This window comes from Trematomus bernacchii, unplaced genomic scaffold, assembly GCF_902827165.1.
Source record: "Trematomus bernacchii unplaced genomic scaffold, fTreBer1.1, whole genome shotgun sequence".
NCBI lineage: Eukaryota > Metazoa > Chordata > Actinopteri > Perciformes > Nototheniidae > Trematomus > Trematomus bernacchii.
In genome coordinates this window covers 1,986,482-2,004,618 of record NW_022987705.1, presented here as the reverse complement: position 1 = coordinate 2,004,618, position 18,137 = coordinate 1,986,482, and the positions used below count along the sequence as shown (strand labels likewise).

The window sequence follows — 18,137 nt, the reverse complement described above, 5'->3', positions numbered from 1 at the left end:
ATTCACCAAAAAAGGAGAGTACTTTGTTAGCACGTCAAACTGGCTCGAGTTCAGTGTTTGACAAGGTTGTTCCATTCTGGATCCTCTAATGTGTACCATGCAGAACCGGCCCAGCCTATAAATAATACTGACGCATATTTTGAGGAAAAGAACACTGCACTTGGAGAAAACAAGGGAGACGTTTCGTAATATGAAGGTAGGCTGGTGCACAGATTTGTAATCAAAGTAGCTTATCTTGATATTCTTTAATACATAATTTGTTTATTATTTCAGACTAACAATGCAGTAAGGGACTTTTTCCAAAAGGTCATGCCGGTGTTGCTGTTGTTAGCTCTGGTGTGCCCAACCATGGCTTCTTCTTCTCCGGTGTCAGTATGTAGCTTTTCCTACTTTTTAAGCACTGCAGGTTTTCTGCTTTTGTATTGATATTGAAAATGGAAAACATATTTTTTAAGCAAAAATGACAAGCAGAGCTGCTAAAGAATTCCACGTGTATAAAAACTGATTTATAGATGGCTTTAGATGCAGCCCTTAGCTTTTGCTGGCTCCTCCATGGGTACAAGTATAGTATTAAACAAAGGTAGAAATGTCATTTATAAGCTGAAATTGTTTTCCTAATTGAAGGCAGTGGACTCATGTGGGCCAGAAGTTGCAGCTCTCAAGCGCAGCATAAGAAAACTGGAGAATCAACTCTTGATCGGGACTTGGCAGGTGGAGCACTTGCAGACACACAAATACTTTCAGGCATTTCAACCTCCCAAGTCCGATCCTGAAACGGAAACAGCCCTCGGTGTAAACCACAGCAGCAGTGGGATATTAGACAACTCTAATATGAAACTGATGAATCCACTTCCACCAGCAGGAAACTTAATTGTCCATGACAAAGGTAAGAAAAGCTCACAGATGATTATTTTAAGTGTAAGAGTTGTGATGTGCAGTGATGTACAGAGTCTACAGTGCATGATAGACTCACATAGCTCCATATTATGCAACATGAAGTATATTATGGAGGTACGGATGACAATCAGCAACCGTTAAGGCCTTTTCAATGCTATTTCATCTTATCAGACTGTTCTGAGCTGTTTGACAGGCTGAAACCACCAAGTGGCTTTTACCGCATCAGACCAAAAATACACCAGGAGCCTTTTTTGGCCTATTGCGATATGGAGGATGGAGGAGGATGGACTGTGTTTCAGAGACGTCGGCATGGAAAAGTTGACTTCAACAGGTATTTAAGTAAAGAAACTAACATACGTAGAGTAAGTGGGGGAAAACAATTACAGTCCTAAAAGCCTTGAATGCCTATATCATTGGGGAGCTTACACAGCTGTTTCAATTGAGGTAAATATCTGTCTTAATTCTCTTTTTAGAGACTGGGTGGACTACAGAGATGGCTTTGGTGACTTCAAGCTGTGGAATGATGAGTTTTGGTTGGGGAATGAGCACATGTATTCTCTACTCTCAGATGGTCAGAAAATAATGAAATGCCAGAATATCTTTTTATAATGTTCTGGCTGTTTGGTTTCTCATATTTTGCTTATTCATTTTTGCCCTGAAGGTAAGAACCTAGTGAAGATAGATCTCATGGACTGGGACGGGAAGAGAAGTTATGCATTTTATAACAACTTCAGGATCACTGACGAAGCCGTAAGATATGGTTTTACAGTTTTGTTTAATCCTGTCAGAAGTAACAACGTTTCCCAACAAACATCACTTCCTCTAATGCCTATTGCAGGACAAGTATCGTCTCCAGTATGGGCTCTATAGTGGGCAAGCTGGAGATGCTCTGAAAGGAGGTGGGGGGATGGTGGAGCAGTGGTCTGCTGGCCTCAGTGGCATGCAGTTCAGCACTAGAGATCAGGTTAGTCTTCTATTACCATTGTTAATTTATAATTGTAATAACTGTAAGATTATAGACTATTTTAACACTGATGGTAATCATTGACAGGACAATGACCGTTACATTCAAGGCAGCTGCGCTCAGGAGAATAAGGCAGGCTGGTGGTTCAACAGGTGAGGCCTTTCAGATAAATCCAAGTGTTGATCTGTCTGTTATCTTCCTTCCGCTAGTTTGCACAAACATTATAACATTCTGGAAAAAAAATTATTACTGTATCAGGTTTTGTGTGCATAACGAATCACGGAAAAATACTGCCGAGGACACATTTCTTTACAATTTATTCCAAAATCAAAAAATAAGTTTAAGACACAAAAGCTTTAAAAAAGGTTGAATCGCTTTGATTTTCATTTTAGAAAATGTAACATCCTTGACATTTCGTACTAACCTTTTATCTACAGATGTCATGCAGCCAACCTTAATGGGAATTTCTACCGCAAAGGGAAGTACAAGGGCCAGCAGGACAATGGTGTGGTGTGGGGGACCTGGAGGGGCCTTTGGTATTCCCTCAGACACACCACCATGAAGGTGCGGCCTCTGGTTTTCTTGGATGTCATGGGCAGTGGAGCAGGAGAAATGTAAACATCACACTTCATATTCCCTTGTGTGTCTCAAAAGCGAGGGCAAAGACTGATTCATATCTTTGTGTTCAATTGTTTGGCTTTGCTTCACACCTTGAAACCATTATCAAATGTTAATGATAGTAAAGTATCTTCTACTTTCCAGTAAGTACTATCTTCTATAAGTGTATTTTCTAAGTGTATAATGCTACTCATAATAATAAAACAATCTTCAAAACAGCCATAATGCCTCACTGACATTTATAAACTTGTTTGCCCAAAAACATAACTGCATACTTTTGTTCTTCCTTGTGCATTTTTGCAGAAAATACATGACCATTTCTTGACACTGCATAGACAATTTCCCCCTAAACAACATAGTACATCATCGTGAAAGTGGTTTTCACCAAAGCAACATTTTCTATGCTTACTGTATACAGCAAAACTTCACAGCTTAAAATCAGCAAATTCAGTAGTGTCGAACAGAAAAACTAATATGTCTTCTTTAGTCTTTTGAATACTGTCAACGATAGGGCTTGTGTTTAACAGTGCATACACCAGTACAATGCCATGTTATGTTTGACTTATAGTGGTAAACAGTAAACCATTACATTTAAACAAAGATAATTTGGCATATCAAATTTGGCATATTAAAAAGTAACAGTTAAAAAAAAGAAAACGTTCCAGTTAAAAAAGGAAACTAAATGTGTTAACATCTGTTCTTATAGATAAACTCTTGTTTAATGTACTGTACAAAACCATTTTCAAGTTTCACAGATACATCAGAAAGGAATAATGTAAGGAAAGGATAAACGCTAATGGCAATTCCTCCTGTGTAGTACAAACCTCTACTCCTCTTCCCCTACATATGCTGAGGACAGATCGAGGTCTAGCATCCTCTGCTCGGCCTCACTCAGCCTGTAGCCTCCGGACATGGGCAGAGAGTTGCAGCGACCTGTCCTCTGCTCCGTGGGCGTTGCACTAAAGGTGGAGCTGCGCTGCCGGCCCCTGACCCCCGAGCACGACTGAGCCTCCTTTAATTTGCGAGCCAGGATGTTCCTCTGGATAGGCGACGGGCCGCGGCGGTTCCAGTTCTGCTCGGCCCGCTCTGCCCGATCAACACTCAGGTGTTGAGGCCCTGCTGCCGGACCCCCTATCCCAGAGATTCCCTGTCCACCTCCAGTACCACTGAGGTCTGCTTTAACATGCTTCTCAGATGCTGAAATGCTGTTTGTGTTGGTTCCTGTGTGTTTGATTTCATTGTTGTGTGAAGTCGCAGCTGTGTCTATCCACGGTTTCCTTTGGTCATTCCTCTGGGCTCTGGATTTAGCCCAGTCTGGGGTCCCGTGCTCTGGAATGGGGTAGGAGCTGTATGGCTGCCTGTCTCGTCCTCCTTTATTCCAACAACTACCTTCAGGAAGGGTCCGAGATCCCACCTAAAAAAGATATGTTTGTTAATTAAAAAAGGCAGACTACAAATTATAACCCCATATACAGTTTATATATACACATAAATAGATGTAGATAGAATACCTGTGTCATGCTCCTTTCTCTAAACTGCCTGGAGTGTACAGAGGATAGAGGTTGGGGTTTGGTGTCATTGAAACTGGAGGTCCGGCGGAAATTTGGATTCTTATGATAGGAGTTTCCCATCTCTGCATCTCCCCCTCCTCCTCTGAGACCTGATAACCCACTTCTCTCTACCATCTCCACCCAGTCTGCAGTGCGGTCCCGCCTATTTGAGCTGCCCCCTCTTGCATGGGCGGAGGCAGACGGACCTAAGACCAGCTCCACTCTGGGACTCAGTCGGTCCGGCGTGGCCCTAGGAGTCTGCGATTGAAAATAATTGTGGTTTGCGTCGTCCTGGAGGTCTAACGGGAGCGCGGGGTGAGTAAATCCAGTTGGTGTAGGGATAAGCGAGCTTGTGGGCGAAGCAGATGCCAGGGTGTCATGGACTGGGCTCGAAGAGACATGGTAGAGCTGAATGGCCTCTCTTATACCCTTCTTCTTCATCTCTTTCAACTGCTGCTGAGCCAATCGGTACCTAAAGACAATAATATTGATATTTCTATTACTGAATGACAGAATACGTTTCCCAATGATGTGTAATAAGAGAAAGCATTATTCTAAACATACCCGAATATTGGTGGCAACAGCTTCTGACATGTGGGGGAAAGCCTTTCTGGGTCCTGTGAGAGAGGTACAACCAGGGTCTGTGGGAGAGGCTGACTGCCCAAAGAAGGGCTGTCCTTCTGGGCTACACCCACACCCACACCTATACCCCCCTGTAGTCCATGGCCATCAATCAGGCTGGGTCTTTGGAGGCTGTGGCCACAAATGGACGCCTCATCGGAGAGCTTGCGTCCTCCAGGGGAATGCATGGAGCCTCTGCGGACAGAGTTGCACTGGGGGGTCTTGCAAAGCTTCCTCCACAAAGTCACCACAACAGTAGCCAGAATCACAGCCAGGCAAAGGGAGATACCGGCCACCACAACTATGTTACCACCAAGGGGTGTTGCACCAACACCCACAGGGGGGAGGGATGGAGAAGGAGTAGGCAACACTGGGACGAAAGGGAGACAATTATGTTAATATGACAAGTATGCATCACATCGTTTTTTGTTTGATTTTCTAGTCTAGAAAAGATGAGGAAATGTGAGATTTTCTGGAGAAATTGTAGGAACAGAGAATCAGAATCAGAATTAAGTTTATTGCCAGGTACCTTTACACATACAAGGAATTTGCTTTTGTATCTGGTGGTGCGAACATAAACAATCTAACAAAATAAGTTGCAAAGTAGGTACAAAAATAATATATATAAGGATAATAAAAAATAAGTATTTACACCACATTTAAATGTAACTATACAAATAAACTTAAAAGTTAAAAGTTAAAAAACACTTCGGACAATGAGTTTATGGCAAACTACAGTGTATTATATTTTGTGGAGGGATGTGCAGACGTGTGCAAAAATGTGCAAAAAGAGTAAAGAAAGGAGATACGGGATGAAGAGACTGACCCACACAGTTCTCCAGTGAGCAGAGGGACTGTTCCTTCACCATGCCCGTGCACTGCATCCCCCCCACACCTGAGGGCAGCAAACACTCGCGCTCTCGCTCCCTCACCCCCTCTCCACAGCTCACACTGCACACACTCCATGGCAGCCACGGGCCCCATGACTCTGCAAAACACACATTCGATTTTTAAAATTGCAGATACATTTCTAAATGTACAAGCATTAACTTTGAGTTCTTTTCATGCAATGCTAGGATCATAAAAAAAACTATAACATGGAGTTAAAAAAGGCTCAACCATCATAAAACATTGATGCTTTATCCCCAAAATAGACAAAGTGAGGACAGAGTGAAAGAAGCAACTATATAACAAGAATGTGATAGTTCAATGAATCTCCATTTAATGTGTTATGTCATAAAATACGTGTGGCTGTATCTGAATACATTGACGATGTGTGATCTAATTAGGTCACCCTTCACTTTAAAACCAAAAAAATAAGTATTTTAGTCTTGCAATCCCTAAAATATAATTTATTGAAACTTTTTTGTTTTAAGTTTAACTGCATAATTACTATTGGTGAACCTTATGAGGTTGTCATCTTTTGTCACGATGCAATGTCCACCCTAAACAGGATAGTGCTATTTTTAAATATGGAATGACAGCGTGACAATGAGCTAGCCGCAGATACAATACCAGGAACTGGAAAGCCTAGCAGCTCAATGGTATCCAGCCATCATTCATTTGTATTGTAACACCTGTGCTTCTGACATTGTGACGTAAAGTTACAATATGATGTAGTTAAGTAAAAATGACTTATATGGAAAATGCCTAGTCTTTAATGAGGCAATTTCTTAACCATTGACTTTGTTTTTATCCAGCAACAGATGCATTTTTGGAAAACGTGGAAGAATAAGGAAAAATATATCTTCCCTTCAAAATGAATGTTATAAAACATCACAGTGTAAATGTTCTTTGCAGCTGTCAAATGTAAATGTATTAATTCATGAAATCTCACCTGCACTCTTGTGAACCACCAAACAGGTCTGTGCAGGACTAGGGGAACGACTGAAGTTGAAAACGAAGCGAAAGCAGTACTTGTACCTCCCTGGGTCAAACACAGAACAGTTGAACTCAGTCTCATTCTCTCCCTGAGTCAGCCAGTTATAGGCCAACAGTGGTGAGGAGGGCTCCTCTGGTCCTAGTGCTGTTCCTCCTCCGTCCATCCCGGAGGAGACAGCAACGCCTCTCCCAACACCTGCCTCCTTATAAAGCATCACTTTCCCATTGACGTGCACACAAGGTGGAGTTATCAGTTTAACAGTCATAGTTCCTTCACAACCACTCCTGTAGGCATTGGTGTTTTCCACTAGCAGCTTATAGGAGAAGATACGGGACAGGTAGAGAGGCCCGGAGCTCTTCACATCCTGCGCTGCATGAGGAGAGCGTAGAGACACTCGTATGAAGTCTCGTTCTGTGAAGGGGAAGGCGCAGGACAGCTCTACACTCTGGGAGCGGAGGGGTTTGATTGAGTGTTGTTTGCGGGCTTTGACCTTGTCGATGGTGATCCGTCCTATCTGGTTGTACTCCATGTAGCTGACTTCTAGGAGGAGAGCCGAGTCAATACCGCTGGAGCAAGCCTGAAAGTGTTCATTGGTGGATATCCCAACCTGGAGAGAAACAGACAAAAGTATGAATCACTGTGTTCATTATTCTGCAGCAAAAGAAAGACTTGCCTAAAGGTCAGCTATTATGCAAAATCCACGTTTTCATGTTTACTATACATAAATAAAGATATGTGTGAAGATATTCTGGAAGTTTCAGGAAAAAAGATTCTCTCTCTTTTTGATCCATTTATATAAAAACCTGTCTCAAAATGAGCCGATCACATTTTGGCCACTTTATGATGTCATAATGTTTTTTTGGCTTGTGTAACCATTAGCCAATCACCAACCAAGGTAACCCCCCCCCCCCCCCCCCCCCCCCCCCCCCCCCCCCACCTTATCACCAGAATCTCCTCCTAGAGCACCATTGTGTTCTTTTGAACCAAATATCTCTCAGAGGGGTGTGGGGAGCGGCTCCTTATTTTCATCTAAAGTAACAGACAGAGAATCAGCACTTTTGAAACAGGGCTGAAACAGAGGGGATTATGGGATGCTGCAATGATCTGTTTGGTATTTCAGCCAAACACTTCAGAGACATGTTTTGTACATATCTGAGACCTATAATATATTGATGACAAAGAGTATAATAGGGGACCTTTAAGAGCAGTTTGTCTTGCCTGAAAAGATCCCGAGTGGTTTCCGGCCCTGTCCACAGCGATGTGAAAGGTGGGCCACTGCACCTGCAGTTCTGAACTCCACCACCAGGTAGTACTTTCCACTCGACTGTCATGTGTGCCATTAGCAGGAGAAACAGCCGAGGTGCTGGTCTGCCTCAACTGGAACCGGAAAGTTCCTGCGTACAGGAAGCAAGAACAGTTGAACTCCACCCTGCCAGCCGATTGGTTGTCGGGGAGAGTCCTGGTCTGAACAGTGGTGTTGGTTTCCGTGTTGACCAGAGAGAGGCTCGTGTTGCAGGCCGTGCTGCTGTTGGATTTTGTGCTGAAGTCCACAAATACACTGGCATTGCTAAGGGCAACGTGCAAGGAGGGCCAGATATTGAGCCCTGCAAAAGCTACAGGAAAGGATGCACAGAAGTGAGAGAGAGCAAAATGAGAGATCATGTTACATTTTTGTTCATGCATCCTACACAAAAATTGTCAACCGATGGAAAAATGTTGTGTCACAGATATTTTTGTTGTTTCTTTGTGTATTTTATATCTGCTTTTGTATATATTTCTTGATATGACTTTGCAAGTTGTCTGTTACTGTGGATAAAGTGTGTTTCACTTCAGTGATTTAATAACATGACATTTAAATGAAAAATTATTTATCATAACGTTTGTCTGGAATTGTATAGGACAGCTTGTGTAGTTAATGTTTCCAATGTATGGAAAGTGGTAGTCAAAGGGGAACATTGTTAGTTGAAACCAATCCATTTGGGAGAGTTAGTTGTTGGTGTCACTTTTGACAAAATAACAATGCATCATGATTTATAATACAAACAAATGTAATTTACAATTATTCAATCATTACAAAAATGAATTATGTATAGGCCTACTGTCCTTTTCCAAGTCACATTCACTTCCATTGTATTGACCAGAAGGCCACTAATGATGGAATTTGCCCATTACAACTTAATAATAAATGTTAAGCACAGACACTGTGGGTCCACTAAAACAACTGATAGGCATCAGTAGTTATACGCTTCATATTTTACACAATTACACAAAATAGGTTAAACATTTAGTTGGTAACTACTTACCGGTACTTCTGAATAGTTTAACCTATTACAATAACCCCACCAGGGGAAAAGTAAATATATTGAACCATGGTAACATATTTTAAGAGCAATTGTCCTGCGTAGTGTGTGAAACATGTTGTGCAAACTCTGCAGAGCAAAGAGGGTGTGGGAAGAGGAAGAGGGGCACCTTTTATTGCCCCGTCATTCATTTCTCCAGGGTGGTAGAACACGTTTAATTTATGATGTGTTAGCATGTCCAGATGAAATAGAAATCTGCCATCCTTGCAAACATGTACAGTAGTCATGTTATTAAGAAAGTTTAGTGCAGGGGTGTCCAAACTTTTTTCACGAGGGCCACATTCAGAAAAATATACGAAGGGCTGGGCAGCTCACTAGAGGTATACTGCCTCATAAGTTCAGTTATAAGTTAGCAAAATCAATCAAATGTAGGTAAATGATGCTTGTGAGTGTTGGCAGCTCATCCCTTAAAACAGAAGCCTCAGATTGATTACATGTATAATAAGGAGAAATAGGAAGGGTGTATTTCAAGCTTATTATGTAAATAAGTCAATGGGCTTTTTTCTTATCAACTAAGATATGTTAGAACATTTTTCCAACTTTAATTGACTGAATTTATTTGTGGGTTTCTTAACACATGAATACTACTGTGTAATATATGTTTTACATTTATAGTTAACAAGTACAATATAAGACAAGCTCAAGTTTCATTTGTGGGCCATATTTCATTATACTGTTTGTAATTTGCTGAGGGCCGATACAAAATGGTCCGCGGGCCGCATTTGGCCCCCGGGCCGTAGTTTTGACACCACCGGTTTTTTGTAGAGACTCACCATATCCCATGAGCGCCAGCAGGAAGGGCAGCAGTGAGACAGCTTGTGGCATTCCGATGTCTGTGCCTCTGTTTTCTCCTTCACCACATGACCTTCCTCTTCCACCATCCCTGACCTCTACAAATCAGAAATCCAAAATATAGAAATATTCCACGAGAAGGCAGCAGGCAATAAGCAAACACACTTGTTGGAGTTAGCAGACAGGAGAAGGTATGGAAGGCGTAGCACACTGATCTGAGGTCTGCAAGACAGGAAGGCTAAAGCATGGAGCTGTGACCCTGGTTCTCTGGATTTACAGTGGCGTCTTCCTTTTCCTCCCAACTTCACAATGGGTAGCCCGTGGAGAGCTGCCATCAACACAGAACTGTAGAAGTTGCCAATAACAAATATTTGTCCAAATTGTTGTTGTTTGGATGGTTTGTTTGGGTTTTCTCGATTTTTCCTTAGTCACACAATAAACTTCTTACTATCTCTGAAACAAATCCCAAACTTGATTTTTGGCACCAGATTGCTACAATTTACATTTTAAACTCCTATTTAAATATAAAAACAATTTGGGCCTGCTTTATTTCAGCCATAGACTAATCAAAAATGTTGTGGTGGCAATTAATCACATCAAATGGATCAAAAAGTGTGCCTAATATGAATTCTCATGGTGAAGACTCTTATAGCCTACAGAGTCAACTCAACACCCATTATCTTTCCATTATACTTTACTGAAATGTGTGCTTAGCCACTGGGAAGACTGCATTTATAAAATAATATCACACATCATTCTAAACCTGAGGTATTGCACAGAGTGCTAAAGATAAGGGGTCATAATCGTCATTGTTTTTAAGATGGATAATAAGGATTACTCACATTTCTTGTTGACTCAGCACAGCATTATTTCTATCCAATATTCCAACACAGAAACCGGCAACAACACTCCCTCCATGCGCTGGTAATGCATGTATTGTCAGGACGGCAGTGACAGTCGGCGGGACAGAATCAGACCAACAGAGTTCTCCGGAGGCGCGCGCCTGTGTCGAAAGCGCGTGAGAGAGATCCGCTCACAGCTCAGATACTTCACGGTCAGCGGGCCTATTGAATACTCTTTTTGAGACTCACAAATGTGTTCCTTACATGTTTTTTTTGTGTATTTATATACAATTCTGAAAAACATTAAGAGACCACTGCAACATTATCCGTTTTTCTGGTTTTACTATTTATAGGTATGTGTTTGAGTAAAATGAACATTTTTATAATTCTATAAAACTACTGACATTTCTCTGTGGTGAAATTCAAAAGACACTATATGGAATGGCTGCCAGACATGTAGATATTGAGATTTAAGAAAAATGTGGTCTCTTAATTTTTTCCAGAGCTGTATATAATTGTGTCATTGAATAAACATTCAAATGCACAAACATATCATATACTTACCAATACTAACTCTGCGTAGCATAATTATGACGATTAAAACAATAAAAGATATCAGCTAAATAAAGTTTCATGTAAATCGAATTACAGAATACAAGAAAACATTATTCGTACTGTTTGATAGTTTTATCTTTTTTTTTGTATGAAAGTGTTTAACACTTTAAAAGTATTATTTAAACTCACATTAGGATCTAATACAATTGGGGGTAACTTGTTTTATGTAAAACGTTTACCATAAATGTAACGTCAGGCCAAACTATTTACTGGTTTGGCCTATTGCACTGCAGTGAATCATTAAAGAGAATGTTATCAGTTTTAAAAAGACTCCTAGGTCATTTAAAAAGTGACTGCATGCAGAAATATGTGCGATTAAACGGTTTGAACTATAATTTGCGCCTTCAAGAGGCAGTCACATAAATCTTTCTTTATGGCAATGGTTGTTAAAGATTCCATCTAAAAAGAAACTCATGATGAAGTCATATGGAAATTCAGAAAGGATAGCATTGTGTATCCCCAGTTGTCCCAGGAGGCAGGCAGGGTAACAAAATAAATCTGTGTACACATGCAGTCATGATAGTAAACAGCAGAACTATTTATCTCACAAAATCAGATGAACTTCCCCCTATACAGACGAGTGAAGGGTTTTCCTTCTCTAAACCACAGATGAAAGAAAACCATGATTTGTGCTGATAGCCAATCAGCATATTGATTAACTTAAAAATGCATCATTGAGTAAATTAATTTTAGCATGGACAAACAGGACCTATTTTGTTTAGAAAAACGTTGTCAATATCGTACACGAGTCCCTAATTATTGTATTCAGAAGTGCCTCAGTTCAGCTCTCAAGCTTCCTTGAAAACAATTACGTTTTAGCTCTATCAATATATGAACAGCATGTCAGGGTAATCTAATCAGCTGCAGACCTTCATTTTCTCCAGACAGTCGGCGAAAACAGGAAGCTTCTTTTGCGATGGATCCCCCTTTAATCTTCAGATCAGTTCACAATAGGACCAAAGAAGAAGCCTTCCAGGGACAAAGATTGAAAAACAAGAATGGAGGTAGCACTCCAAGCAGAAAGTAAAGTCTCGACATTTAGACAAGTAACTAAATCAAGTGGGATTTATTTAGATAACTTCTGCAGTTGAAGGGATTCATTCGCTGTGAATCAAACTGGCAGCACATCAGGCATTTTATCTTGGTCTTTTCTTGGATGTAGTCTAGACAAAACCTATTAGATTAAATGAAAGTTTGACTGGAGAAAAAAGAAATATAATGCTGTTTATGGACAAGACTGAGAGACTAAAACAAGAAAAAGGATGTCATGGTAGGGTATTCAAATGAATCTGTGCATGTTCTCTCTGCTCTCAGAAGATGAGACGGATGCTTCATTACGTAATTATTTATAACAAAACATTTTATTTTGAATTCAGAAACCATGTGAACAGTGACTAAAGCCTTATTATTATTATACTCCACAGTTTTTTTAAACAAGGTATGAGCTCTGTGACAAAATGCACAGTGTATATTCCAGTAGGCCAATTTTCCCACTTGGTGGTCACTCCATCAAGCAAAGCAATTTGGGAACTCTTTGCTGCATGTACAGTATTTATTTGCAGAATTCTTTACCCCCTTTTTGGCTCTTAGACCTATAGAAAAGAGCTTGTTATACAGTGGATTGTAATATAGCACTAACGGAACTACAACCGTTTAAAAAACAATGACTAAATACACTCTGCCGCTGGAGCCAACATCAGCCAACCAGCAAAGACAGTATAGCCCAGTTGAAGATATGTTTTTCTATCTTAGCTATAATAACTCTAAGCATTTAAAAAGAGATTTGGGTAGAATCTCAGACCCTCCACAGAGTCATCTCGACAGAGGTGGCCCACCTTCTCAGCCAGCAACAATCTGAAGATGAAGCAGGGACACAAAGACACGAAGAAGAAAAAACACGAGTGATTGAAAGCAATAATGAACAATAAAATGAGAAAACAGTGAATCTTTTCTTTGTTGTACCGTAACAGACAGACAGTTATTTACTTACCGCTCTTTAGACAGAAGAACAGAGAGACCCAAGAGCTTTGCAAACTCCTCTGCTGTCAAAGAGCCTTTGTCGGTCACCTGAACAGGGGAGAGATGATGACATAAGAGAGGGAATTCATCACAAAACTTTAAAACCTAAAAGTGTTTGCTCGATATTTAAAATATATTTACAGAACCAGTCAAAGGTTTGGACAGACCTTCTCATTCAATGGTTTTTTGTTTATTATATATTTTTTCTACTTTGTAGATTAAGACTGAAGACATCAAATCTACGAAAGAACACATATGGAATTATCTAGTTAACAAAAAAGTGTTCAAAAAATCCAAACTCCAAACTTTTGACTGGTAGTGTACATCTCAGACAGCATGCTGCTTGATCAGTCAAAAGCGTGTCAATGTTAGTATAGTGTTTGTAACTGTGAAGCTTACATAGTCCAGTGCTGAGGCGATCATTTCCTCTTCACTGTGAGACTGCAGCTGGACCACCATCACACCACTGTCAAACACACGTAGCCTACAAACAAGTCAAAATGCATGAAGGAAATGTGAGATGAAGACAGATTTATACTGAATTAATTTCTATGAAACTAAAATAGCGAGCTTAAGAAAAGCAACCAGTCTGGGGTCATTAGCCTGTTGGAGAAACAGGCCAGAGTTTCTTTTGGGAACCCTGGGTACTGACAGGAAATGACAGTCACAAAGGGCTGGACAATACTTCCAACAACAGGAAGCCAGGCAGGAAAAGTCTGGACTTTGTGAAGCAGGCGCCAACACCCTGCCTTGTATGCCTATAATAATCCCAGAAGCTGGTCTATACATGAAGGAATGTATAAAAGGGTGACAAACAATGCTCACCTCAACGGTAGCTTCAACGACTCAAACATCTTGCACGCGTTTACCAAATCTTCTGGAGATAAAAGCTGTGCAAAGAGAAAGAAAAGTAACCTCAGTTTCTGACAGGCTACCAAAGATATTTGTGTGTAGCATGAATGTATAGATTGCAATGTTGTGTATCACCAGTTCAACCAGAATGGACATGCCCACTCAAGTTTGATCTGTAGTAAATTGAGTTTACCTCCATCCCTCTGGCGCGGTTTACGAGACAGTACACCTCAGTGAGAGCCATCATACCGCCACGCTCCTGAGAGAGGACAGAGTGATAGAAACAGAGGCAAAAATACATAGAATTGTAAACAGTGTTTGATATAAGCCAGTATAGATGTGAAAAACGTGACACACACACATTCACACCTACCTCTAGAGGGGCCTGTAGCATATCTCCCAGCTGCTTAGCCAGCTGCATATGGTAATGTGTACCCGTCCCATACGTTTCTCTGGTAACAGGGTTGGCAATACCCATGCTGAGCAGGTAGGACTTGAACCGTATCGTCTATAAAGCAAAACATAACAGTTAAAGGTCACCTATTGTGCAAAATCCACTTGTTCATGTCGTTTATACAGAGATTCTGAACATTTCAGGAAAAAAGATTCGCTCTCTTTTTGTTTTATATAAAAACCTGTCTGAAAATGAGCTGATCAGATTTTGGCCACGATGTGATCTCATAATGTTTTTTTGGCTTGTGTAACCATTAGCCAATCACCAACCAAGGTAACCCCCCCACCTTATCACCTGAATCTCCTCCTAGAGCACCATTGTGTTATTTTTAACCAAATATCTCTCAGAGGGGCGTGGGGAGGGGCTCCTTATTTTCATCTAAAGTAACAGACAGAGAATCAGCACTTTTGAAACAGGGCTGAAACAGAGGGGATTATGGGATGCTGCAATGATCTGTTTGGTATTTGGAGCCAAACACTTCAGAGACATGTTTTGTATATAACCGAGAACTATTGTATAATATATTGATGAAAAAGAGTATAATAGGGGACCTTTAAAAACGAATTGAAAAACCAAATTGTGGGCAGTTAAGAGGTAAAATTGCATGGTGTAGCAACATCATGCAGTCTTTATCACTTGTTTAAAATCTTCCAGTGAGGTTTGAGAGTAATACGAAGATGTTTTAACTATTGCTGAACGTACAGTAATTTGAAACCACGTCCATTGTCCTCCAGTTTCTGTGTGTGATTATGTTGGTCAAGCTCTTACCTCGTCTTCTGAAATGTCTCCCTGCTTGTCTTTGATTTTGTTGGCAATAGATCTGGACAGCTCCACCATCTCTTTGGCCTGTTAGACAGTCAAAACCCACCACATGTCAGTATATGAGCTTAACAGAGATATCAATGGTTAAGATGTTTAAATGATCATATAGTATAATGGATTACATTTGAGAATACTTGTATTATTATATTTTGTAAGAAATTATGCTAGAGGGAAGGTGAACATACAAAATGAGAGCATTCGTTACCTTCACCATCAGCTTACTGAGGTCCTCAAAAGCCTGGAAAAAAGAGACTAAATTGGTTATAGTGCTAAAAAATGTTAATAATTAAATTAACAACAACACTTTATGGCTACAGATATAATTTGAATATAATTCCAGAGCAATCCCACCACTCCTCTAGCTGATAATAAAACTAAATTGTCTGCCTCGACGTAAACCCACATTTATTTTCCGTGTCAAATCTTTTAAAAAGCTAAAAATAGCTTTTATTTTATCTTTATTGTATGTAATACACACATTAAGTTTATCTTACAGCAGTTGTGTAACTTTTGAGATGCCTTACGTGTGTCAGCCTCAGTGGCTGTGGTCAGCTTAAATAAATTCCAATGGTTTTACAGTCATTTTGGTCAAAATATGGAAAAACGCAAAACTTAAGCTTGAAGCTTTGAGGATAAATATATCTAAATATTTCAGTTGATAGTACCTCACAAATGTTTTTGTCTGTTTCTTTCCTCTTCTCCTCTATCTTCCTCTCAATGCCAACAATACCCACGGCACGCGTTCTTCCCGCCTACATGACCACAAAGGGAAAAAAAAACATACTTAGTGAAGCATGCAGGCAGTTTAAAAGAAGCCCCAAAATGACAAGGAATGTCAAATAGTGAGGAGGGAACATATTGTGGTTCACAGCTGTTAGAGAACATACATCAATTTTAGTTTCTACTGTACTATTTCATAGTGTTTATCCAAAAAATGTGATTAATGTAATCTAATTTGGAGACACATGAGTGAATGCAAGTGAAAGTAACAGCCTACACAGAAGCTTACTTTTACTCCGGTGCGAGTCATGCTTTGGTATTCTACTTATATTAATTGTAAAAGCTATTGATATATATGTCACTTTCCTATATCAGTAAATAGTTAGAGGCAGAAGTTCTGAATATTTAAGGCCAAGAATAAAGAAACAACACTGCCATCAGCTGGAATAACATTTTAACTGACATTATTCTTATCAAGCATCTTAAAAGACATTCTCAAAGACATTTAGAGGAAAATATATTAGTTTGATTAAAAAGGAGCCTTTATTGGGCTTCTTACCTGTGAGCTAGTTCCTGCGGAGATGGGTTGTGACACCGGTGTACTCTCCCATCTCTTCTGAGTCATTTCCTCTGTTAGTCTCCTGTGAAACTGCAAGAGAATGACACCTAGTCAGGTTCATGCAATACATCGTTGGTGAATACAAGTTAGAAAAAGCATTTTTCACTACTTGTAACAATAGAAGTACCTCAATCTGCCCGTGTTCCTTGAATGAAAGCTTGATGAAGGAGTACTTGCTGTTTTGGTAGGGACCCGGCTCCTTATTGGCAGGTGTTTCTTGCAGGTGGATAACTATTTTTGCACTAAAGGATCAAATATGCCAAAAGTTAATAGACCATTTCAATCCTTTACATTTAAGTTGCTGTTATTAACAGTGAAAAGGTATTCTATCTCAAGTTCCCCCAACTAAATGGAGTTTGTCCAGAGCTTTCAACTGCTGGGGCCTATAGAAACTATGATATTCTATGATTACCTTGGTTGGTGATTGGCTAATGGTTACACAAGCCAAAAAACGTTATGACATCATAAAGTAGCCACATCTGATCAGCTCATTTTCAGACAGGTTTTTATATAAATGGATCAGGACAAAAAGTGAGGGGGTCTTTTTTCCTGAAACTTTTAGAGTCTCTTTACACAGAGGGGACACATGTTGATGTAGAAAAGACATGAAAAAGTGGATTTTGCATAATAGGTGGTAAACAAAACACAAAACATATAAAATGTGCTTATTCTTAATGAATTACTTAAACAATACTTCTCAATTTTGCTGATAGAAACCACACAATATACTTCCTGACACTCACCTCTTTCCTATCCCTGCAGCCTGCTCCTCAAATAAGAGAATCTGTGACAGAGGCATGGCAATACAGCATTCCTACAGGTGACAGAAGAAATACTGAATCATCATGAGAGTCGGCAAATGTGAAAATACAAATATATGAAAAATAGCACAAACTCTCCGCACTATCAATGCTGTCTTACATGGTTTTTAACGTCCCTCCAGATCAACCGATGTGTGCTCAACAAGGCCACTCCAACATCCAGTTTAGCCTGGTACAACGACAAAAAAATACATTGTGTACTTATATCTGATCACCTATACTTTAACTATCCATCTAACCATCAAAAGTGGTGTGTTATTATTAAGCTTTCCAATGTTGCATGTAAGTTTGAGGTATTGTGTTGTTGTATCAGAAGTATACCTTATCATCTCCGTCATACAGCCTGACACCCCGCTGCTGAATAACCAAAGTTTCGTTAATTTCTAAGAGCCCATTTGACCACGAAAAGCGGTCCATTTTTGGTATTTTAGATAATATTCCTAATTCTACTCCTCTGCCGAGACCATTTTATGTTTACTTCCTGTACGCTTTCCACAACTGGCCTGACTGTGCCTGATTGGAATCACTCAAACAGAACATACAAATAATACAAGTTATATTTAATTATCTTAATGATTATGTTGGATGTAACTAAACTCCTTGTAGCCATAACAATACCAAAACTAGCTGTAATAATGTTATTCTTTTACAATATGTGATACTCGGGGTCTTTTTAGACAGGCAGCCTC

At 40.0% G+C, this 18,137-nt stretch overlaps 3 protein-coding genes across 4 annotated transcripts; 1 reads left to right on the top strand and 2 right to left on the bottom strand.

Moving 5' to 3' along the window:
• Window positions 1-151: 151 nt before the first annotated feature.
• Window positions 152-2,526, top strand: si:ch211-287a12.9 (fibrinogen-like protein 1). The gene is made up of 9 exons (XM_034140018.1): window positions 152-196; window positions 274-372; window positions 625-886; window positions 1,069-1,228; window positions 1,371-1,468; window positions 1,559-1,647; window positions 1,736-1,861; window positions 1,949-2,013; window positions 2,299-2,526. Exons 1-9 carry the CDS (start codon window positions 191-193, stop codon window positions 2,477-2,479), a joined length of 1,086 nt encoding a protein of 361 aa, XP_033995909.1. The 5' UTR covers window positions 152-190; the 3' UTR covers window positions 2,480-2,526.
• On the bottom strand, window positions 2,162-10,654 carry LOC117490317 (thrombospondin type-1 domain-containing protein 1). Its single transcript, XM_034140017.1, has 8 exons — window positions 10,527-10,654; window positions 9,666-9,780; window positions 7,751-8,145; window positions 6,488-7,139; window positions 5,477-5,638; window positions 4,594-5,020; window positions 3,991-4,501; window positions 2,162-3,893 (listed from the first exon to the last, which is right to left on the bottom strand). The coding sequence occupies exons 2-8, from the start codon at window positions 9,715-9,717 to the stop codon at window positions 3,306-3,308; spliced, it is 2,787 nt and encodes a 928-aa protein (XP_033995908.1). The 5' UTR covers window positions 9,718-9,780; window positions 10,527-10,654; the 3' UTR covers window positions 2,162-3,305.
• Window positions 10,655-12,470: 1,816 nt separating this feature from the next.
• Window positions 12,471-17,957, bottom strand: vps36 (vacuolar protein sorting 36 homolog). Of its 2 annotated transcripts, XR_004556671.1 has the most exons (15): window positions 17,770-17,957; window positions 17,549-17,617; window positions 17,371-17,441; window positions 16,755-16,869; window positions 16,568-16,657; window positions 15,954-16,040; window positions 15,494-15,526; window positions 15,235-15,312; window positions 14,386-14,520; window positions 14,206-14,271; window positions 13,986-14,050; window positions 13,560-13,644; window positions 13,132-13,208; window positions 12,819-12,995; window positions 12,471-12,784 (listed from the first exon to the last, which is right to left on the bottom strand). XR_004556671.1 is itself a non-coding variant. In XM_034140016.1 (14 exons), the coding sequence occupies exons 1-14, from the start codon at window positions 17,863-17,865 to the stop codon at window positions 12,905-12,907; spliced, it is 1,158 nt and encodes a 385-aa protein (XP_033995907.1). In that variant the 5' UTR covers window positions 17,866-17,957; the 3' UTR covers window positions 12,471-12,904. The 2 variants fall into 2 exon arrangements, 1 of the variants encoding a protein (XP_033995907.1); XM_034140016.1 differs by having other exon boundaries at window positions 12,471-12,995.
• Window positions 17,958-18,137: the final 180 nt, after the last annotated feature.